We start from the raw sequence: 22,520 nt of genomic DNA, 5'->3' as shown, positions 1-22,520 counted from the left end.
GAGTTCCTATATCTGAAACAGTACAATGTAGCGGATGATGGATACGGTGAGAACGGAGGAGGACAGTCGAAGGAGCACTACTTATACACCCGAGATATCGAGATAACGTCGAGCTAGAACCTCCCGCACCCCTGGCTGAGCTGAACCCAAATTCCGCACGTTGTGTCTTGCTCCAACTTCGTGCAACTTTGCGTGACATCTGAGCGTCACAAGGGGCGACGCCAGTAACGCATTACCGCAGTCCATCATCCGTCGTACCTCGGCTTTAAACTTCGGCGTAGCGCACTGCGACATTTCTCAAAGTCAAGGTTTGCGGCCTCTTCCAGAGGCGGAAAGCTCAGCTTGGTCTGCGGAAGGCGCAGCTTAGTCATGGCCTTCTCTGATCGCTTTGGCCTTGGCGGAATGGACAGAACCTTGCATACCAATACAGTGACGAGAAACCATTTCCAGAAAGTACAAATACAAAAGCAAAGCAAGAATCCATGACACCGAAAAGGTCTCTACACCATCTTTCGACCTTCGCCTAACCCGATCATCGACGTCACCTCCTCAGCAACCAGTGAGCTTGTTCTTAGGCCACTTGTAGGGATACACCGTCTGTTGTATCAAGGAAGAATAGAAAAGGAGCAAAGTCAGCACATGAAGGATCGCCAAACATACGTGCAAGAAAACAATGCCAACTTACCAGATTGTTGTTCGTGTAAAGCTCCATGTGATCAGCGATGTACTGAGCAGTAGGGTGGTCAGGTGGGTCGCACGAGATCTTGTCATCTTGTCCATCCAGCTGGTAGACCCTGACGTAGTCGACCGACATCTTTGCCGGGAACTCGACGCCTCCAGCTCCGAAGTTGACACGCTGGAACGTCGGCGACATGCCCAAGTTCATGATGATCGACATAGGCTCGACCGAGATGGTGCGGATACCGATGTCCATGGGCGGATTCGCGGGCATGGATTTTCCGTTGATGGACCAAGAAGGTTTGCCGTCGACGTACCAGGTGACCGATCCACCGCCGTTTTCGTTCCAGTCCGGGTGGTATTCAACGCCGTATGTGAGGTACTGGTTGCTGCTGTCGACGTAGCCGGTATCGGGGATCTGAGTGAGGGAGGAGACGGCTTCCTGGTAGACATTTCCTTTGTACGAGTTGATGACAGTGACGTCGGGATCCCAGATCTTGACGGCAGCGGAGGTGTTGATCCACTCGTAGCTCAGGTCGAAGGGTGCGACCTGGTAAGACTGGGATGCGTAACCGTGCGAGACGCCTTGATGGTTCTGAATCTGCGCTTCGAGGATGTCGAGCTCTGGCGACGATCGCGCGACGTTGACGTTGGGTCCAGGGTGGTCTTCGCCGGAACAGGTGCAGGAAGGGGATCGCATACCGGAAAGGAACGAAACTTGACCACCGACCGAATAGGTGCCTGTCGAGTGGATGGCGCCTTCGGGACCAGTACCATTGACCCAAGTCTGGTTGCGCAAGATACCAGCATCACAACCAGCGTACGAGTAGGGCCACATGCCATCCGTCGAACCAGGGTACCCCGGACGACCCAAGTTGCCCATCAACCACAGACCCGGCCAGTAGCCCGAGGTGGCGGGACCACCCGGCATTTTCATCGAGAACTCGATGTATCCTCCCTGGAAGCAGAACTTGTTCCAAGACTGGACCATGCCGGACTGGAAGTTGAGGTTGTGCGTCTGCTTCTGGGTCATGGTCATCACCAGTGCGCCACCGGTAGTGTTGACGGCCTCCGGCGAGTAGTACTCGTAGTCACCGGTGACTCCGTAGTACAGATCCATGGCTTCCCAGAACGGATCATCTCCTGGCCAAAAGGTACGCCCTTCCTGTTCGAACTCGTCGGAAAAGACGAGGTGGTACGATTTGCCATCGGAAGGCGACGTGCGTGTCATTGCCGACGAGGGCGTATCCTTGTCGACGAGGCTGAACAGCGGAAGGTCTGGAACTTGACCTGATCCATTGGTGCCGCCGATGTTGAAGCCGCTCTTGGTCTGGACCTTCTTTTCAAAGTGCGAGATGATGGGATAACCTGCAAAGAGTGCGACGAGACCGACGACGAGGAAGACCAGAGTCAAGACGTTGGCGACACCACGCCACGACATGGCGTGCGAGCGGCTCTCCTTCTTCCAGTCATGAAGATCGTCGTCATCTTCGGGACCGTTGGTGAGGAGCTGAGCGGGACCGCCCATGGCGTACTTGTAGCTACTTGCAGACTCGGAGGATGCGTAGGTGTTGGCGCGCGCATTGGCGACGGTGGGCCTCATACCCTGCTGAGTGACGCGAGGCTGGTAGCTGGCGGTGGGCAAAAGGCGTTGCTTCTGCACAGACGAGCCGCTATCGCCACTGGAGAACGATCCCGAAGTTTGATCGAACGCCGACGCTTGACGATTTGCAGCGGGCGGCTGATAGGTGACTTGTTTGTAGGAAGGCATGTTCTTCGACGGCTGCTGCGAGCCGGGAACGCTGCGGTAATCACCGCCTTTGCGACTCATGGATTATGGCGGAGGGAGATCGATTGCAAGGTCGAGTCCAGGCTGCGTGCTGTCCCAGAGTTGCACGAGACAGTCGCCGATGCGGACGATGGTCGAACGTGAGCGAAATATACTGCGAAGAGAGAGGTAGGGTTGAAAATAGTCGTGTATGTCTCCGGAGGACGTGTTTATGTCAGATAATGTTGAAAGAGTAGGTGGGACCGGGGAGGGTGGGATCAAGAAGGAAGATGAAGGGCGAGCTGGTGAGATCAAGGGGACGTCGAAGGCACTCGCAGGGTACGAGGCGGCAAAGATGGAGCCACCATGAGGCTCAGCGAGACAGGGTCAAGTGGCTAGACTGAACACAGCAGACAGGTCCATCTCGGAGCGACCGTCACAAAGAGCGGCAGTCACGACAGGCAAATGGAGTGGGACCAGACTGCATCCGAAGGCACATAAGGGCGCAAGTGGGCGGAGCAGCAGCAAAGCCTAAATTGCTGCAATGGGGACATATGAAGTCGTGGCGTGCGTCGGGCAGGCAGAGAGAGAAACACAATCATGGGGAAAGTGAGTTCGTAGAACAGTCGATATTTTGACAGGTTGCTGCATCCAGAAGCTGACGACCGCCTATTGTGTGTGTCTTTGCTCTCGCCTCACGCGAAGAGGGGCGGTGCGTCGAACAAGAAGGGCAGGGAAAGTACCAGGGCACTGCTGGAGCGGCGCAGTCCTGCACGATATGCATTCGCGGGACTGTCGATCTGATATACCACTGTACGCACATGACCACTGTGCGAACATTGCTCTTGGTCGGCGGAGCTCAGGAGACGCGGACGAGAACGCGAATCTAATTTGAGCGCGCAGATGGAACGATATGGTCCAGCCCAGGGCATAGTGACCGAGGGGAAGCGCGTAAGAGACAAGGCGACACGACTCGGCAAAGAGTGGGAAGAGAATGGATTGTGTAAAACCGAGGGTCCGGAATGAGTTGGCCGCGGCAACAGAGTCGGCTGGCTCGCCTAAGCTACCTCTCAGAACACTACACACCGCTCTGGATAGAGTAAGTTATACAGTATCCTGCAAGGGTCGCGAAGGAGGGGGGGGATGAAGAGTCGAGCAAGTGCCTCTTGAAATCCGAAGACGAGCGGAGATTGAAATGGATGTCCGCCACTCGTTGGATCGGCACAAGGTACTGTAGTTCGAATCCTTTGCTCTCCGACCTGGGAACTCCTTCGTGTGGCCGATTCTTTGCACTATGTCCCCTTTGTACAAGACACAGAAGAGCTCTCCACCAGAAGGACGATCTCGACAGCTCTCGAATCGACAGAGGTCCACAACGAAGCGCTCGAGGCGGCTAAAAGTGACAGCTCGGACTGAGCTCCTTTTTGCTGCAGCTCCGTTCCTGTGTTGTCAAGGGTTTGGGCTGGGGTTCGGGATAGAGCTCAGTGTTGCGCGCGCGTCTCGAGGACCGCGACAGTTGCCTAACCTCAGGCTCGCTCGAGGCGGCGGCGGGAAAGGCACTTGCATAGACCGACCGCAGGCTTCATTTTGGTTGCATTTAGTTTTTCGGACGTGCATCCAAGAGGTTCGAAAATTAGAAATCGGATGAAAAAATATACAAGACTTGCAGCTTGCAGGCCTGCAAAGTAGAAGTTTCGACTTGCCAGCATAGGACGCAGCCGAGTCGGACAGGAACGTGGTCATCTGCCGCTCGATCGGCATCTTATCCCGATGCTCTATATATCATTTTCGACCCGATCAGATCAACAGCTGTCCGACCTCCCGAACGTGTGTCCGACTTCCCGACCATCGGCCTTCTCCGAGAAAGCACGAGACCTTACGTGTCCTTCGACCATCTCCGACCGGTTCGGAAACGTCGACAAAAACTTTTCATATCCTTCCGGAACGTCGTCGAGTCCGGATGTCCGGCTGAGAATACAACGGTCAAGCTGAATATTGAACACTGTAGCAAGGCAAGACTTGAATGGTCGGAAGCCACGGATCCGGACTTGCGCTCGAGCTTTAGCCGAGAAAGCCACAATTTGGCAAGGGTCGTGTGGACGGATGAGAAGGAGCCGTGCCTGAGCTGCTGATTGTGTGTGCGTGCATTCGGATCGTCCGGCGAATTTCGACCAAGTCGACGAGTGCAGCCGAAACGTGGTTACTTTTGCCGCTGATATAATTGCAACGTCCTTCCAAAAGTCGATCCTTCTTCACCAACCACCATCTCATCGCTTTCTGCTCACCTCCAACAGCCAAGATGACCGCAACGCATCTCGAAAGTGCGCCGCTTCCCGGGTACGCCCATAGCACCACCACCGTCGAGACGGTCCCCTCGTACAACGCCGCTAGCACCACCGCCCCATTCCCTGGAAACCTTCCATGCTCGCTCACCGTCAAGAACCTCGACCGCAAGCGTGACCCCATCCTTTTTGTTGATGAAGCTGGCCGCGTCGTGTTCGAGTTTATCCAGCTCGAGTACTCTCGCGAATCCAGCTTTGACAGCTCGCTTTATGGCGAACTGGTCAGCAACGCAGGAGAAATCTTTGCGTCGCCCGTCAAGCTCGTCGTTTCTGCAAAGGACACTATTCCCTTCGCCGTTCGAAAGCACGTCGCTTCATCTACCTACGAGATCATCGAACTGGAGCACGACGGAAGCTTTGGCAAGTGCACCAAGATCACTACGAAGGGGCTCTTCAAGAACAAGTACCACCTCGAAAGTGCGTCTGCACCATCGTCGCCGCCAGGAACCCCCAGCTCGGACGACGTTTACATCAAAGGCTCTCTCAAGAGTCTCAACGTCTCCCTTCGTCGTAACGCTGATGGCCAGAAATCCACACTGGTTGAGCTTATCAAAGGCGTGCATGCCACCGTAGCCCACTTCGATTCGTCCATCACATCCCTCCCCAGCTCGTTCTCGATCCCATACCTGGTAGCAGCTCTCTTTGCCGCCATCGACAGCCACCGTGAGCACTACCTCACCTTCACCACCAACGAAAAACTTGATGAGCTCCAGGCAAAAGTCCGCCCTTCCACGTGGGACAGTCTCTTCTTGCAGGCAGGTCAGACGAGCAAGAAGCAGAAGGAATTCTCGCAGCAACTAGAATCGGAACGTGTACGGGAGTACAACGAGGCTGTGCACAATAAGGGCGCTTTCCCGAACGGTTTTCTTCCTGCGCAGCGTTCCAGCTCGAAAAGCAGGTCCAGGTCGAGGGCGAGGGCAGGTTCGAGGGACCAGAGTCGAACCGCTAGCCCTGCGCCCAGAACTTTGGGCAAAGTAGTGGATCAGGAGGAGGGCGCTGGTGCTGATGAACAGCGCGGCCGTCGTTGAGGCTGTTAGCGCTAGATGTTTATATCAATGATACCTTTGTTTCAGAAAGTTTGTTCGCAAAATGTGTTGCTGTGTGGAGCATTCCGCTGAATCTGGGTCCTGCCGTCGGAGCATTTTGTCGCGGGTTGAGTACAGTCGTTATGCGTCACTCGCTGCGTTTGATGCTGCTGCGTACTGGGCTTCCACGACGATACTGTACGAGCGTCGATTTTCGCCATTCGCCACTCAAAATTCTGCGAACGACGCCGAGCTGACCCCCCGGCTGACCTTGCCGAGATCCACGATGTTTAAAGCCTTGTGTTGGAGCTCCGTGGGAATGCGAGGTGAAAGGAGCTGTTTTGTGGGTTTGGTGCATAAGGTTTTGAATGAAAGAGGCGTCGTGACACACGTTGAAAGGGGGAGGGTGACGGTGCACGGGTTGTCTTGGGGAGGGTGGTGGGATCCCACAGCACTTCATTAGCTGGGCGAGGAGAGGATGTGGGCGGTCGAGTCGTGATGGGGCGGGTTCAGCGGGTGATTGCCGATACCGTATAAGAGGCGCAGTTGGTGCGTGTCCTTGATGTATCCCAACTTTTGGATCTCCTACCTCCTTTCTAGCGTCGATAGATCCACAACACACAATGAGGTGCGGATTCAGAACCACGTTCATGTTCAGCACGCTGTCCATGCTCCTTCTGCTCTTGGCTCCTTTCGTCGCTGGACTGGATCCGGTCCGACGCGCATCTGGAAACAACGTTGCCGTCTGCAGTGAGTCGTCTTATCTCGTCCATCTAATCGAGACTTTCCTCTTACTGATATCGTCCTGACTTGCCCTCTATGTCGGCTCTCCAGCCTTGCCAGCGAAAACGGATCCAGCAACAGTCTCCAATCTAGTCCGAGGAATCACTTTTACTCTATGCTCTTCTGCCATCCCACCACCTCCAGCAGGAGTTCGTTTCGCCTTCGTCTCCATCACGCCTGAATCCGGGTTCCAACAGCAGTTCTGGGATATCGGGGGAGACAATTTTGACTCTTACTGGTTGAGACAGGTACGTAGCGATCTCACTCATTTCCTCACTTTGCTTCAACCAGAAGTGGTCTGAGCTGACATTGAGATGATTGCACATTTTGTACTTAGTATCTCGACCCACAACTGGGTGGCTTCCAGACCGATTGCTGGGAAGCACCTCAAGCGGGGTGTGCGAAACCAGTTGGTTTGCAACCGCCTGCTGGGATTCCAAAGGGGAGTGAGATGAAGTTGGCGATGGCCCATCCAGCAGAGGCACCGGAGAAAGATGAGAAGCCGTCGGAATCGGGAGATACGAGCGATGCTGATCTGGTGCCTCTGGGCGATCCTAGTCTTGCGGTGTAAAAGGGGTGAAGCACTAAGGGGCTCCAACGGGTTTGGGCAGAAGCATGCAGACACGGGTATCGTCTCAATTCATGCTGTCTTGGTTGCTCTTCGCACAGCAGCCTCAATTTCAGTAAGGTACCAATGTCATTGACGATGTGAAGTCAGCATGAGAGAAGCATCACTCGTCTTGTGCATCACCGACTTGCGTTCTAGACCACCACTCAAATGCTGCGACGTATAGGCGACTCAGTTCTTCGAGAAGCACTTTTCATCAGCATCCTTCAGCTCGTAGCACCTGAACGTCGGTTTGCAATGAGTCTGCTCCGTCACCTCTCGGTCCATGTCCTGTTCGCATGCAGAAAGATCTCAAATGTCAGTCTTCATCACCATTTCCACGTATGCCGCTCTGCAGAGTACTTACGGCAGCGATCACGTCCAAACGATCCCGATGGTACGCAGCATACGTATCGCATTCCACATCCTTGTGGTTGCAGTACACCCAAAAGCTGTTGATGAACTTGTGATGTCTGTTGAAGATCCACCTTCCCAGCTGTTTCGGCCAACTGTCGTGATGGCAGGTTGAGAGTTGCATGTTGCCTTTCAGAGGTAGAGAGGTAAAGTCATCGTCGTACATGCAACGACGTGATTCGGCGGCTGCAAAGGGACACCCGACATCGAAGAACGGTGGTTGTGATCAGAATGCGAAAAGAGGAGGTCGGTGGGGACAGAAAGGCACTTACAGCACGCGAAAAGAGGACGAGATGGTTTCCCGACATCAGTGTTGACGTAGGGAACGGTTTCAACGGTGACCCCGGCGCGAACCACAGTTGAAAGGATGATGGCTGCCAGAAGAGCAGCAAAGATCGATCCGTTGATGATGCGCATCGTTTCTAGACACAAGTGTTCTTACTGGTGGTGTCGAGTCAGAAGTAGCAAGCTAGGTCAGAGTCTAATGACACGGTGAAAGTTTTCATGTCCGGCGTGCTTTTTGTAGCATTCCTTGAAACTTCCTCTGTCGAACGGACAAGAGTGGGCGCTAGGTGTGGCTGAGGATCCGGATCGCTCACGCTGTGCCATCGAGTAGGCACATTGAGGATCAGCGAGTGGGGCTCAGCAGTTAAGCTCGGCAGTTGAGCTCTTTGGCGACTCTCGGCAGTGGGCTGGGTAATGCGGACAGCGTCCCACCTTTTCGTGACCGTCCGGACGGACAAACAAGTGTGAATCATGCTGTTGCTTCATCTGCGCTGGCAGCGAATGAAGTCTCTTCCCGAATTTCGCCACCTCGATGGGTCAAACTTCACTGTGATTGCATTTGTGCATCGAGCGCTGTGGTCGAATGCTTACCGTCAGTGGTTCACATGTTGTCTGCGTTCAAACACTACGTCTGTCGACGCTTGCATGCGTTAAATGACACAAGTCACAAACCCACGGCAGAATTGGTGGAACAGCTTTCGAAATGAAAGAGCGGCTGAGAAGCCCAACGACCGTGCTTAGCAAGCCATTGGAAGCTGACGTACAGAGAGTGCAAAACGAATTGGATAACGGGGAAGTTGGAGATTTCTTCACTGCAGATGCTGAGTAAGTGTCCACCCGTCTACTCATCCTTAGGGAAGCACTTGTCGTCAACATCCTTGACATCGAAGCACTGGATGTAAGCGTTGCAGTTGGTCTGACCGTTGATACCATCGTCGAGGATATCGCGGATCTGGCGGGTGCTCTTCTTGAGACCTTTGTGCTGATCGCAGTCCTCAACGTAGAAGGTGTTGGAGAACATGCCCTTGGCGCTGCTGAAGGGCGAGAGTCGATGCCACCAGTTGCGCACGAAGCCATCGTGGTGACAGGTGGTCAGCTTGAGATGAGGGTCATAGGTGATATCGTTAGTGAAACGAGAGTCCGACTTGCAGCTGGTGGACTTGATCACGCACGCGTACTTGGCATCCTTAGGTGCAGCAGCGGGAGCGTCGGTGACGACGGCAACTCCGATGCCGTCAGCAGAAACGAGTGTGGCGCAGCTGAGCAGGAGCAGTGCCGAGAGGGTGGCAATGAACAGGGTGTTCTTGAACAACATCTTGTAGAGAAGTAGGAATACCAAGAATGGAGAGAGGAGGGGAAAAAGTAGTTGAACGAAGAGGAAGGTAGTTTTCCGATGGTTCTCGAATCTTTATACCTTTCCTTCTGATCGCTCCTTTGGCATGTGCTCTTCGACGACAAGGCCAGCGTCTCACTACTCCTCGTATACGCCGTGGACGGTGATATCACCGCTTGAGGGGGCCACCGGTAAAAATCAATGATACCACGCAACCATCACGCACAGCGAGGCATTGTTGAAGTGCGGCGCAACTGCCTCGTCTCAAAACCCACCTTCCGATGCTATTCTGCTACTGGTTGCAGCGAGCAGTAGCACCAAGCCCTTGCGTCCGCATCACCCTGCAGTCACAAATCCACAGCCCACGCAACGCCGCACTTGATCGACGTCCCATGAACAACTTCAGCATCCCAACAACCCACGACACAGCACAAACAAGCAAGCATTCTTAAACCAATTTCATTCGCAGATTGCATTTTTACAGACCCAATCACATCTACGCGAGGTAGCCGTTCGCCTTCAGCCACTCCTCTACATCCTTGGCGTCCCTCTCGACCCACCTGGCTTTTGCCCTCACAGCATCTAGACCCTGGCTGAGACCCATGCTGAACTTGGCCGTGTCCTTGTCCTTGAAGAACTGCTCGACATCCTTTGCATCCTTCTCGGAGCTGAAGGCGCTGAACGAGTACTCGATGAGTCTGCTGAGCGAAAAGTTGCCAGCAAAGCGCTTCGACAAGACGTCCCAGCGAGACTTGGTTGCCTCCCAGATGACCCTTCGTCCCTTGGGGTTGGCGCTGAGCGCAGCAAAGAAGTACATGAAATCTTGCTCCTTAACCTCGCCGCCGTAGAGGAAGTCTACAGTGCGCTCGAGCACCTTTTCGTCGGAAGAGGCGCCAAGAGCAAGCATCGATGCAATCTTGTGCGTGGGTGTCTGAGGCTTGCGGTAGATGGTCAGCACAGCCTCGTACTCCTTCTCGCCTCCGTGCTCGACGGCACGGCTGAAGACGGTGCGGAGCAGATCGGGGTGAATCTGGCTCTCGTCACCGGTGGCGACGTACGCGTCGAAGCGCTTCTTGATCTCGGAGAGCGTCCAGTCGTCTTCACCGCTGGCTGCAGCACCAATGGCGATAGCGCGCAACTGCTTGAGATCCGGCGAGTCATTGGGGCCGAACTCAAAGCCGAGCTTCTTGGCAGTGGGGCCAAAGATGTCGGCGCGCAACTTCTTGATGGCGGTCTGCACCTTGGGATCCTGCTCCCACCAAGCGCTGCTGAGCGTGCCGAGGTTGAGCCCAGAGGCCTGGTTGACGAGGTAAGTGGGGTCGTTCCTCAAAGCCTTGAGCAGCGAAAGACCGCCAGAGGTCTTGCCGTAACCGGCGGTCGCGAGGGTGAACGCGTCCGTGACAAGGCCGACGCGGTCCTCCAGCGAGAAGGCCGAGTTGGGCTTGGCGGCCTCCTCACCGAGCTTTGCAAGGCGCTCGGGCGAGTAGGCGACACGGTAGACACCGATGGTCTCTGCATTCAGCTTGTAGGTGGCGTCCTTGGCGTTGGCGAGGGGCAGCTTGATCTCGCGCTCGCTCTTGAGGACAGCGTCGCGGTCGACCGAGACCTTGCCGTCGGCGCCGACGGTCTTGAGCATGAGAGGCACGTGCCAGAGCGTCTCGTCCTCCTCAGGAGTGGGGTCTCCCGTGGAGAGGAATCGGTTCTGCTTGATGCGCAAGCCATCGGCCTCTTCGGTCACGGTGAGCACAGGGAAGCCCTGCTTCAAGATCCAGTTGGCCATGATCGAGGCAATATCTTGACCCGACGACTCGCTGATACCGTTCCAGAGGTCTTTGGTGACCGCATTGGCGTAGAGGTGCTTCTTGAGGTAGATCGAGACACCCTTGAGGAACACATCCTCGCCGATCATGTTTGAAAGCATGCGGAGCACACTGGCACCCTTCGAGTACGAGATGGCGTCAAACACCTGGTTGATGGCATCTTCGACGTTCTCGCCTTGGAGAGGCACCTCGATCGGGTGACTGGAACGCTTGCCGTCGAGGTCAAGAGCGCGGTCAAGGTGGACGTTGATGAACTCAGAAGCCGACTCCCACTCGGGGAAGCATCGGTCGAGGATGACGACCTCGCCCATCAGGGTGGCAAAGGCCTCGTTGAGCCAGAGGTTGTCCCACCAGTCTAGGGTGGCAATGTTGCCGAACCACTGGTGAGCCACTTCGTGCGATTGGACACCGGCAGTACGCTTTTGACCTTGAAGACCTGATTTCTCGGGGTCGTAGAGGTAGACCGAGGTTCGGCCAGTAATGAGACCCCAGTTCTCCATGGCGCCAGCATCAAAGTCGGAGGCGACGAGCGTGTCGAGCTTGGGCAAGGGGTAAGCGACGTCGAAGACGCGTTCGTACTCGGGCAAAACCTTGACCTTGACGTCCAGCGCGTACTGAGCCTGGTGAATGTATTCGGCAGTGGTGTAGACCTTCATAGGGATGACCTTGCCAGTCAGAGGGCTGGTGTAGCTGCTCTCGAGACTGACGAAGGGACCATTGGCCCATGCGACCAAGTAGGTGGACACCTTGGGAGTGGTGGCGAACTCGGTGAGGGTCCAGTCGTTGGAGGCGGTGGAGGAAATTTCGGTCTTTCCCTCAGTCTTTCCCTCGGTCTTGCCCTCGGTTTTCCCGGCGGAAAGCGAAGCCTGGTCGAGACCGAGCTCCGAAGCACGAAGAAGCTTGTCCTGCTCGACCTGCGAGATATCCTTGGAGCTGACGACGTTCATATTGGCGAGAGCGGTAGTGTCTTTGCGATGGATCATGCGGAATGTGTAGGTGGCCTTGAGGTTGGGCTCGTCCCAGGTGGGAATGGCACGACGAGCAGCGGTGGGCTCGAATTGGGTGAGCGCGTAGTAGCCCTTCTTGCCTTCGTGTTCCCAGGTCGAGCGGTAGTATCCCATCATGCTATTGTCGATGTCGCTTGCGAAAGCAACCACGAGCTGAGCCTTGGAACCTTTGGGAAGGGAGTTGGGGAGCTTAGCTGTAGCACGCTCATGCTTGTTGTCGATGTCGAGTGCGACGATGCTTTTGTTGTCAGTCTTGAGCGCCTGGCTGAGCACGAGCGACTTGCTGAGGTGAAGCTTGGAGGCCGCGTTGAAGACGATCGAGTCGGTATCCTCGAGCACATCAAGGTCGATCGTAGCGGTTCCGGAGAACTGCAAGGCCTCGAGGTCGGACTTGAGCGTGATGTCGTAGTGGGTAGGGACCACACTGCGCGGCAGGCGGAACCACTTGGAGGCGTCGGAAGCGTCGGTCATGGTGGAGGAGACAGGAGCGAAAGCGGGATCGGCAAGGGTGCAGGTGGCGTGGCCTCGAGAAAAGAGGGAGGTAGTAGCTGCACGGAGCGACTGCCAGAAGGTGGAAGTTGCGTCAGAGGGCACGAAAAAAGCGAGCAGGGCAGCAAAGAGAGAACAAGCAAGGAAGAGGTGAGCCTTTCTGCCAAAGGAGATATGGAGAGCACGCATGCCTCGCCTGCGAAACGACGTTCTGAACAGCGTGGAGATCCTGCGATCGTGAAGTGTGTTCCGATGAGAAAGATTGAGGAGGTGGCTTCATGCATACCTTTGCGAGTTCGTCCGAGCGGTGTGAGCGTAGAAACGCTTTGTTGCCGCGGAGCGAGGATGCGGAGGTCCTGAACGAGGTTGAGTGAATTAGAAGAGAGCGGTGGGAACGCGAAGCGGGAAGAGCGCGAACAGCGGATGAAAAAAGGAGTGAAGATGGTTTCATCTGCACGCCGGTTTGGATGGTGGGCACAAAGCAAACAAGCAAAGCGAGGGCGTTTATAGAACCAGAGTGGAGCAAGCGAGCAAACGTCAGCGCGAACTCCAAAGCAGATTGCGAGCTAGCCTCGAGTGGGTGTCTGCCACAACTTGGGAAATCTGAGAGGCACTTACGCACAAACCAGACTGGTTGACGCGGCCAGCTAGTGTGGAGAGAAGAAGAAGGAAAAGACGCGCGTTCAATTTGAGAGATGGCTCCTGCGCAACCAGCGAAGACTCGATTCGTATCAGCGTCGCCTCCGCGATTGCTCCAGATTGATGGCGTTCCAGAGACAGTGATGGTGAGAAAGGTAGAGGTATCCGACGGTTCGAGCACACACATATACACACGCAGTCATGGCACACATCAGTGACGACGCTGACGACGCCCAGGCGGAACACAGCCGTCCGACGAGCAACATAAAAGTGGCAGACGACACTGAGAACTAGAGACATGCAGGTCACGGCAGGCGCTGTTTGTGTTACTTTCTTTTTTTCGTCTTTTTCCCCTTGATCTTCTCTTGGGCGAGCCGACACGGCAGGAAAAGCTCAGTCGGCACAGGGTCCCCCGATCCAATCACACCCTGCGAGCCTGAGTTCTATTCAAGCTCCACGTCGCCGGGCACCTCGCTAGCGCATTTCGCCGTATGCAGACTGTCTTGCCGCACATCTATCTCCACGCAGCGATTGATCCATCGGCGGAGTCTGTTCCGGTCGAGTTTCCCTTAAGGTGACCAATCGACGGTCAGCGCCCTCTCTCCCGTATGAAAGGCCATCTCGCTTCGTTTGCTGCCCGATAATCTGCTTCCTCTTCGTGCATGTCCGTGATAAGCTGGCCACGGGATAGTTTTCCCCTCCTCTTGTCCTTCATCAATCCATCGAACGGTGTGTGCTGTGAAGGTAGTGTTCATTGATTGACAGGCATCTGTGGATACACGCCGAGGCTGAAGAGCATCTACAGACAGATTTTGAAGAAGACAGAATGCAAGAAGGCGGAAACAAGATATATAGAAAAGAACGAGTGTTCGATGTCGGGGGCAAATACCAAGCGATGTGATGCTGTGCTTCATTGACCATAGTAGCCAGGTGGCGGTGCTTGTTGAGGCATGTGCAAATTGGTTGAGCTGCTCATCGCCGATGCTTCGCCGTGGATGCCTCCGGCACGATGCGCCTTTCGTACACGCAACTGCCTCGCGGGCCATCCTGCATACACCGCGCCAGCCTCAGCGATCTCGCCCGACGCCACTAGCGTATGCTCGAGAAGCATCGAGCGAGGCTCCATGCTGGCTCCCGACAGCAGACGACTGCCCGTACGCATCGCACATCCGTCGCCGATTCGCAGCTTGTTCAGGCTGAAGCGACCTCGCGAGTTGATGTGTGCTACCACAGAGCAGTCGTCGATGCTCACCCGATCGCCCATCGAGACCAGCTCGGGCTCCGTCAGCTGCAGCGACGGTTTACCGCCCGCCCAGATGGCGCAGTCTTTGCCGATCTTGGCGCCCAGCGCTCGCAGATACCAAACCGCAAACGCAGTACCGGAAATGTTGCCGTAAATGTGTCCGCCAAAACCGCGTCCGAGCAGCTTCTGCAGCGTCAGGTGGAGCTGCCAACGCTGGCAGTACGACGACTTGTCCCAATCGTAGCGACCCTCGCGACGACGGCCGATGACGGCCCACTTGGTGGCGATGGTCCACATGAATGCCAGCAAAGCCTGGATGGTGAGGATCACCACAAACAGGATGGCGATCACGCCGTAGATCAGTCCGGGACGCCACCAGTGGTCGTCAAACAGGAACCCGATCGACGAGTATTCAAAGTGCTTGCGCAGCACGTTGAGCACCAGCACTGTGCCCACCGCCGCCGATGCCCAGTACGCCGATGAAAAGATGGTCATGCCCACGTTGATCACCACCAGCAACAGGTACGGGAAGACGAAGAAGTTGGCCTGTCGCTTGTAGAAGGCTCGTCCGAAAGGTGTAATAGTTTCCTCGCTGCCATCGCTGGTGAGCCCTTCGCTCTTCTCGGCGGCCGCTTTACCGAAGCTGACCGCTTCGCCGTGCTTGCATCCCATCCACACGCTGCCCTCCTCGTAGTGACCATTGCGGCGAGCCAAGGCACCGGAGCCCATCACACACTGCTTGCCAATGACGGTGCCGGGAAGCAGCACCACACGGTCCGCAATCATGGCGCCGCGTCCAACGCGAACGCGCGCCCAGCCGATGCTGTCCGAGGTGAACACCTCTGAACGTGATCCGAACACGACGTCGTCGCCAATCTCGAGCAGTTCCGGATCGGGACAATAGATGCTGGAACCTGGCCAGTAGACGCGCTTGCCGACGCGCGCGCCCATCGCACGGAAGATGACCGACGTCATCTCGTAGTGCGTACCCAGGATGGCGAGGGCGCGACGTACGCGAGGCTGAGAGAGAAGCTGCTGATTCATCCATCGACGGAAAAGCGCATACTGTGTGGCGTTGCGCATCGAGCCTTCCTTGTTGATGCCGAGCAGACGCTTCACGAGAATGCCGAGGGCAAGGTTGATGAGCGGCGGCATTCCGTTTCGCACGATACGGGCGACGTAGTGCCAGCCGATACGACGCGGATAGGCGAACCAGGCGATGACACCCTTGACGCTGTCGTGGTGGTCGAACGCGAACGGCTGCGAGAGGAGCATGAACAGAGATGCGAACCAGGGCACGAAGCAGGCGAAACGGACGAGGAAGATGATGGGCCATCCGATCAGCACCATGAGCGCCCAGTGCGGCTGAGGCGCGTTGTTGCGGTTGTAGGCGGCGTACGCATCCGACGAGGGCTCCTCGTGCGACGACGACTGGGGGCCCCAGACAGTGCCGTCGGCCAGCCTTGCGCCGGGCGAGATCTGGGTGAACGTATTGACCACACAGTCGCGACCGACGATGATGGGCTCGAGCCTGAAGTAGCCATTGCGCTCGACGCAGAAACCTCGGACGAGACACTTGTCGATGCGGGCACCATCGTGAATGGTGATGAGGTCGTGCTCGGCAATCTTGGCGAACTGGTCGATCTTGACGTCGGAACCAATCTGCATACCCAGCAGGCGGTAGTAGGTCTTCTGGAGGCCAGGCGTGAGGGCAAACAGTCCTTTACCGGCAGTCTTGAGAGACTGGTTGACGATCCACCATCGCAGATGATAGTTGCACCACATCGGATACTTGCCCGGGCGGTAGCGGCCGATGACGATCCACTTGAACGCGATGGCGGTGATGGGGCAGATGATACGACTGGTAAGCCTGGCAACCACGATGGATGCGAGCAGCGCACCGACTCGCTCCCAAAAGATGTCACGGATGTAAAAGGCAGAGAAGGCGAGTCCGTGCAAGATGACGGTCCAGGTCCAGGCGGCTTTGAAGGGGTAAAAGAAGAGGAAAGGGATGGCCTGGATGAGGAGCACCCAGGGATGCGTCTGGCTGCGTGGCTTGTAGCCATGGCTCTGGAAGGCAACATCCTCGTCTTCGTCGTAGCGGTGCGCTGCGTACGTGGCGCCGAGAGCGCCCTTGTCGTCATAGCCGTCGAAAAAGTCGTCCTCGTCTTCGTCGTCGAGGCCTTGCTCGTCGTCGATCTGGTCGGCGATGCCTGCAATGGTCGAGTTGTTGAAGAGTGTCGCCACCTCGAGCGACACGCCAGTCTCTTTGCGGATGAGGTGGACGAGTCGACCGAGCAGCAGACTGTTTCCACCGAGGAGGAAGAAGTCGGACTCTGCCGTGATGGATCCAGCCTCCGTGTCGAGCAGACGCGCGATAATGTCGCGGACGATCAGAGCGCTTCGGGTCATGCTGGAAGCGTTCTGCCTTCGCACCTCGGCCTCCATGGTATCAAAGTCGATCTGGCCGTGGTTCTTCGCCAACGGTTGTCGGAAGACGTGGAGAGGGTTGGGCACGACGTAGCCGTGGAGGACCTGCGCCAATGCTCGGTCGATGTCGGCAGCATCGTAGTCGGCATCCTCCTCGACCTGGATGAAGGCTTCGGGAGAGCCGTCGCGACGCTGACGGACGGCAGCTTCAATGATACCTGGAATGCGGTAGCAGGCGCGCTCGACGGCTCGGACATCGACGGTGACGAGGTTGCAGGGGATAGGCTCGGAAAGAGGAACCTCTTTTCCTGGAGCCTTGGCCTCAAAGTGGCGCTGCAGGGGAGGGACGTCGTCCGAGAGCGGTCCGATGCCGAGACGTGTGCCGAGCTTGATACGCAGCGGCTTTCCAGCCTGGTTCTTGGGGAGATCGTCCATGTAGACAGCCGCGAATGGCCATTTGGAGGGATGCAGGTGAGATCGGAGCATATTGTGGAGCTCGGCAAGACCGACGCGAGGCTGGTTGGGGACTGGCACAATGACGATACCGATCGTCTCCTGAAGAACGTTGTGCTCGATGGAGAAAGCAAGACACTGCTTGACACGGTCCGAACACGCCTGAGTGATGGCCTCCTCAACTTCAAAGGGTGAGACGACCTCACCACCCTTGTTGATAATCTCTTTGGAACGACCGGTAATGTAGAGATATCCATCGGCATCCATGTGGCCCATGTCACCCGAGTCGAACCAACCTTCGCTCGAGAAGGCCGAGGTGTCGAGAGGCTCGAAAGGGTCAGGCGATGTTTCGTAGCCCGAAAAGGTAGGTAGACCTCGCACGGAGACGGCACCGGTCTGACCGACGGGCAACTCGCGCTCCTTATCGAAGGGATCTCGGATTGAGAGGTCTGGACCACAGGCGACACCAGAGCAGCCTGGACGGTCGAGTTGGTAGTTGGTTGGCGGCGAGGCGATGGGCATGCATTCCGTCATTCCGTACGACGGGAGCACGGCGCATCCGGCGAAGGTCTCCTTGAGCTGCACGGCGAGCGAAGGCAAAAGACCACCTGCAGCGTTGGCGATCATCTTGATGTTGGTCTCCCTTGCGGCGTCGATGCCTTCGGGCTTGGAAGCGAGGATGGCGTGGTGCATGGTGGGCGCTGCGTAGTACCAAGTGGCACCAAGCTGCTTGGCAAGCGGCCACCAGGCGTTGGCGTCGAAACCGGCGCACATGATGGCGCTGCCCGCCGAAAACACGGGCGACCACAAGTTTCGGACGATACCACCGACGTGGAAGAGCGGCATCATGTTCATGTTGACGCTTTCTGGTCGGAGGTCCCACGAGTACACGACACAGCAGGTACCGACGATGAGGTGGCGGAGTGAATAGGGTACCACCTTTTTCTTTCCCGAGGTACCCGAGGTATGGAGGACAAGACTCTGGTGTTCGAGGCCGTGAGGTGCCGAGGGACGACGACCGGCAGTAGATGCGATGCCCTTTTGGCCGAGCACGTGCATATCAAAGAGACCGGCAGGGCCCGAGGTGCGAGGCTCGACAAAGATGATCTCCATATTGTCCTGTTCGCGCAAGGCGTGCAACTCGAGCCGATCCACGGCGTCTCTGGTGGTGACGACGGCTCGCGCACGCAGGCGAACGGCATCATCACGCAGTTCGCCAGCGGTGCAGCTGGCGTTGACGGGTGCACATGTGTGGTAGGCGGCGACAGAGAGGAGCGCGAGCGCGTTCTCGGGCCCTGTCGGCAGCGCCATCATGACGCGATCGTTCGGGCCAAGGGGTGCACTGCCAGAGGAACATGGGAGAATGAAGTTGGAGACGAAGGATTTGATGTGGCGGTGTTCCAGCGGTGGGCGAGACAGATCTGGTGACCAGAGAGCTGGACTGGATGTAGAAGGGAGACAGTCGATGAGTGTCGTGATCCTGCCATTGTCCGTGACGTGTTCTGCGATGTGATCACCGAGCGACTTTGTCTTTGGCCTGTGTGGCAGGCTATACAGGAAGCCAAGAGGAAAGTCGGCGCTCATGCTGGGCCAGCCCTAACGCAATTGAGCGTGTGATGAGAAGTAAGGGGAGGACGGCAGATCGGAGACGCCACTATGGTGTGTCAAGCTATGCTGTGATTATATGGCGTGCGTGCCTGTCCCAACGTTGTCGATTGGTGAAAGCGGATGTTCCGACGAGGTTCGAGAAGGAGCTCAGATATGCATTGGTGCGCTGCGAATGGGATCGAGCAGTTCGGATTCGGCGATCAGCGGGTGGTGACGAAGCGTGAGCTCCGATCGCGAGCAAAGCTGGAAGCCGTTGCGTTGAACGAGTTGCAATGCTATCCAATGCGGGATCGTTCCGAAGACAGAAGCTCGCAATCGACTCGAGATCTCGTCTTGGCGGTTGTGATAAACTGTCGAACAAGTCAAGTTGAGTCGGATCGCTGTGCGAGAGCGTGTCGTTATTGTGACGATGGAGGAGTAGCGAGATGGAAGGATCAAATGATGGAGTGCGTGCGACACAAGTTCGACCCAAAGGCGATGCAGCGGACTGATAAATTTAGTGGCAAGGTCAGCAAGATGCCGTCTGGCTCGGCGTGTTCGGTGAGTGAGGGACAGGCAGGCAGGCAGGCAGGCAGATTTCATTCGCTGGTTGCCGATTCAGAATCGCGCCGTGTGCTGCTCCGTGGCGTGCGTGCATGTGTGTGCGTATGTATATTTGTGTGAGATGTGTGTGTGTCTCTGCCGCCTGTGTTTGAACTGGTTTGTTTCTTTGCCAGGCTGGCCGTGCTGCAGCGGCGGTGCGCCTCGATGTGCAGTTGCGCGAGAGTGTGTGCTTGAGTGTCAAAAATCGAGAAACGCGTCTGCTTGCCTCGCCTCGCAGGTCCCACTCCGAGACCTGTCAAGCCATCTGCAGTCAGCCAAAAAGGCTGGCAGTTGACAAGCCAAGTCGGCTGTGCTTTTCCGCCGATGCTCATGGAGGAGTTTCAAAAATATTGGAAAAGACGCGCGACCATGCGACAAGGGGCTGCTGTTGGTCTCTTGGTCCTATTGTACACTGTTCAGGTGCTGAGGAGAAATGAACGGAATCGAAGATCGACGTCGGCTCCCCTTTCCCCTGTCGCTTCGGCACCCACCAGATGTCGGGGGCCCATCATGGGCGTCATCTTTGTTGTCGTAGTCACCTTCTTCTTGTTCTTCTACACTAGCGAGTTTGAGCAACCACCGTGCTAATGGGTTGCAAATAAGCTCTTGGCAACCTGACAAACGATTCTGTCCGTGCTGCTTCTCCTTCCGAAGGCGCTGCAAAGTCTTGCAGAGCTTTGGTCAACAGCTGGACTAGGACACGCCATACGCAACTGCTGCACAGAGCGGCTCCGTTCCGATCGCTGTTGCTGCACTGTTTTTTCATGCTTGCAATGTGCTGTCTCTTGACTGGCCTGGCGGCTGGATTCATGGACGGTCAGCACGGCAGTCATGTGTCTCATTGGCTGCTGTAGCACAGTTAGATCGTGAGAGGGGACGAGCGGCAAATTCTCGCATGTGGGCTTGCGTGATGCAGCGCCGAGGCGTCGAGTGCCAGCTCGGCAACTCCGAGCATGTGTGCAGCGTGGAAGGAAAAAAATCCCGGGCACCACTCACACACGCTGCATCTAGCGGCAGCCGGAATCAAGTCCTCGTGTCACACCCCACGGCGACCAAAGGCAGTCGAAAGACGGTCCCACCCTTTACTGTTTCTTAACTTTACAGGGATAAGGACAGCATTAGTGTCCGGCAGGTCTTTCGGAGCCATTCTTCGAGGAGCTCGCACTCATATCGGCATGAATCCTGGTTGAGCAGTGAGAGAAGGAATCGCTCACCGTCGGCGTCATCTGTAATTTTTCGGTACCACAGTACAGACCTCAACAAGGTGAGAGGTGGTTGTCGATCAGGGGATTGCTTACTGTCCAACTCCTAATCGTTCTCGGGAAGCATCCTGCATACCACCACACGGACATGGCTCCTCGCGTTGGACTATATGCACGCACCATTGAGACGTTGCAGTTGATTGAGTTCATGAAGAAGCATTGGCCCAGCGACTGCGCACAGCATTCGGTCCGCCATAGGAATGTCCTGCACGGCAACGCTCGCCTAAACTCCAGCAGAGCTCAATCATCGCCAAGTTCCGAGGCCTGCGGTATTGCGCATCGAAGCCGGAAAGCGATGCGCACGAGCAGGCTATGAGTCGAGCGTGATCTGTGATTGTTCCGCGCACGCTGCCTGTAGGCGTTCTAATGACACTGGTGCCGATCGAGGGTCAAGTCACATGCTGGCCACGAGCCGCCTCGTGTACAGCAGCCGCTAACGAGTGTTGGAAGACCGAGCTAACAGCGAGAAGTACTATTTTGGTCTTCAATACTTTGATCGGCTTAACATCCATACAGTCTCGAAAGTCTGAAACGGCTTGGCCGCTCCCAGTCGATCCGCACGAGTTTCGTAGCGCCCAGCTTCAGCCAAGCCCACCGGCCAAGGCCGGTCGTAAGGACACCGGTGCAGACAATGCAACACTGGTCGGGACGAGGCGAGATGCTCACGTCGCTGCTTGTCTCGGCCCCGCATTGTCGTCGAGGACCGGTCAAAGCTCGCTCGTGCCGGACGAGAAGGGTGACAGAATTGACCGATGTCTCCCAAACCTCGTGCGAAAACGCAAGCTGACCATCCGCCGCCGTGCGAACGAAGCTTGTCCACGATCACCCCCTCATTGCCATTCCAGCCCTAGAACGACAGCAACGTGGCGCAAGGGCTCTGTTCAGACAATAAACATGCGTCATTGATTGTAAGAGTCTGTTGCATTCCCATACGCAACGAGGAAGGGGTTGAGAGGGGGAAGGAGAAGAAGAAGAAGAAAGAACCGAGCCCATTGTTCGAGCTGCACCGGCTCGGGAGACGAAGGGTGTTCCCGGACTCGTCGGCAGTGTTCGGTCTTGAAAAACGAAGTGGGTCGAGCTATGGAAGCGAGAGAGAGAGAGAGAGAGAGAGGTATCAATCATTTCGATTCGTTTCTGTTCTTTTGGCAATCTAAGTTGACTTGTTCAAATGGGGTCAGCCGCGAGACTAGATTGAAAGATACTCGGAAGCCTCTCCTGAATCCCCAAAATCTACACATAAATTTCGTCACCGCTAAGATCTTGCGTTTGTGTGGAGTCGCTTTCAACTCGACCACGGTCCGAAGCAGAAAGGGCTGGGCAAGCACAGTTGTAACTTACACGGCACCGGCCATTGGCTGCGTCCGTCTTGGCCGGATCTAGGTCTCGTCGGCTTCCCCGCCTGCCAATTTTGGAGCGTGCGTCACTCCGCCTTTCGAGCTTCGAGCGTTGGAGAGAAGGAAAGCATACACCCTTGCAGTCAACGAGTATCATCAGTCTGGAACAACCGGTCCAGCCGGCCGGTGTGGTCCTTTTTTCCTCCGTTCCCCATTCACAGCGAGGATTACCAACCGATCCGTCCCCGTCCTACTTCTTCCTTATCTTCCTGTACTTTGTAACCCTTCTCATCTCCATCATCATCGCTTCGACTTCAGCTACCAAAGACCCTACCCCTCCTCCTGTTCGTCAAGACTTGCGTTTCCATCCGTCTCCTTCTTCTGGACAGGCTCGCCTTTGACTCGCACGTCACCGCGG

The 22,520-nt window shown here is 56.2% G+C and overlaps 8 protein-coding genes across 8 annotated transcripts; 3 read left to right on the top strand and 5 right to left on the bottom strand.

The window, feature by feature from the left end:
- Window positions 1-245: 245 nt before the first annotated feature.
- PHSY_007175 (glycoside hydrolase) lies at window positions 246-2,509 on the bottom strand (the record flags this gene model as incomplete). Its single annotated transcript, XM_012337770.1, has 2 exons — window positions 246-413; window positions 686-2,509. 2 exons carry the CDS (start codon window positions 2,507-2,509, stop codon window positions 246-248), a joined length of 1,992 nt encoding a protein of 663 aa, XP_012193160.1.
- A 79-nt stretch (window positions 2,510-2,588) lies between these two features.
- PHSY_007174 (hypothetical protein) lies at window positions 2,589-4,578 on the top strand (the record flags this gene model as incomplete). The annotated part of the gene is made up of 2 exons (XM_012337769.1): window positions 2,589-2,635; window positions 4,248-4,578. The coding sequence occupies 2 exons, from the start codon at window positions 2,589-2,591 to the stop codon at window positions 4,576-4,578; spliced, it is 378 nt and encodes a 125-aa protein (XP_012193159.1).
- A 167-nt stretch (window positions 4,579-4,745) lies between these two features.
- On the top strand, window positions 4,746-7,167 carry PHSY_007173 (membrane transporter; the record flags this gene model as incomplete). The annotated part of the gene is made up of 5 exons (XM_012337768.1): window positions 4,746-5,686; window positions 5,862-6,139; window positions 6,414-6,563; window positions 6,648-6,844; window positions 7,039-7,167. 5 exons carry the CDS (start codon window positions 4,746-4,748, stop codon window positions 7,165-7,167), a joined length of 1,695 nt encoding a protein of 564 aa, XP_012193158.1.
- A 228-nt stretch (window positions 7,168-7,395) lies between these two features.
- Window positions 7,396-8,034, bottom strand: PHSY_007172 (peptidyl-arginine deiminase domain protein; the record flags this gene model as incomplete). Its single annotated transcript, XM_012337767.1, has 3 exons — window positions 7,396-7,494; window positions 7,571-7,803; window positions 7,890-8,034. 3 exons carry the CDS (start codon window positions 8,032-8,034, stop codon window positions 7,396-7,398), a joined length of 477 nt encoding a protein of 158 aa, XP_012193157.1.
- Window positions 8,035-8,743: 709 nt separating this feature from the next.
- PHSY_007171 (transcription factor) lies at window positions 8,744-9,217 on the bottom strand (the record flags this gene model as incomplete). The annotated part of the gene is made up of 1 exon (XM_012337766.1): window positions 8,744-9,217. One exon carries the CDS (start codon window positions 9,215-9,217, stop codon window positions 8,744-8,746), a length of 474 nt encoding a protein of 157 aa, XP_012193156.1.
- Window positions 9,218-9,731: 514 nt separating this feature from the next.
- On the bottom strand, window positions 9,732-13,490 carry PHSY_007170 (aminopeptidase; the record flags this gene model as incomplete). Its single annotated transcript, XM_012337765.1, has 2 exons — window positions 9,732-12,623; window positions 13,170-13,490. The coding sequence occupies 2 exons, from the start codon at window positions 13,488-13,490 to the stop codon at window positions 9,732-9,734; spliced, it is 3,213 nt and encodes a 1,070-aa protein (XP_012193155.1).
- A 610-nt stretch (window positions 13,491-14,100) lies between these two features.
- PHSY_007169 (4-coumarate-CoA ligase) lies at window positions 14,101-18,900 on the bottom strand (the record flags this gene model as incomplete). The annotated part of the gene is made up of 1 exon (XM_012337764.1): window positions 14,101-18,900. One exon carries the CDS (start codon window positions 18,898-18,900, stop codon window positions 14,101-14,103), a length of 4,800 nt encoding a protein of 1,599 aa, XP_012193154.1.
- A 177-nt stretch (window positions 18,901-19,077) lies between these two features.
- Window positions 19,078-22,503, top strand: PHSY_007168 (hypothetical protein; the record flags this gene model as incomplete). The annotated part of the gene is made up of 2 exons (XM_012337763.1): window positions 19,078-19,464; window positions 22,324-22,503. The coding sequence occupies 2 exons, from the start codon at window positions 19,078-19,080 to the stop codon at window positions 22,501-22,503; spliced, it is 567 nt and encodes a 188-aa protein (XP_012193153.1).
- Between the last annotated feature and the right edge of the window lie 17 nt (window positions 22,504-22,520).

The sequence above is a fragment of the Pseudozyma hubeiensis genome (genome assembly GCF_000403515.1).
Source record: "Pseudozyma hubeiensis SY62 DNA, scaffold: PHS68, whole genome shotgun sequence".
Classification (NCBI taxonomy): Eukaryota; Fungi; Basidiomycota; class Ustilaginomycetes; order Ustilaginales; family Ustilaginaceae; genus Pseudozyma; species Pseudozyma hubeiensis.
The sequence above is the reverse complement of the archived record's forward strand: the minus strand, read 5'-3'. Positions and strand labels throughout refer to the sequence as shown.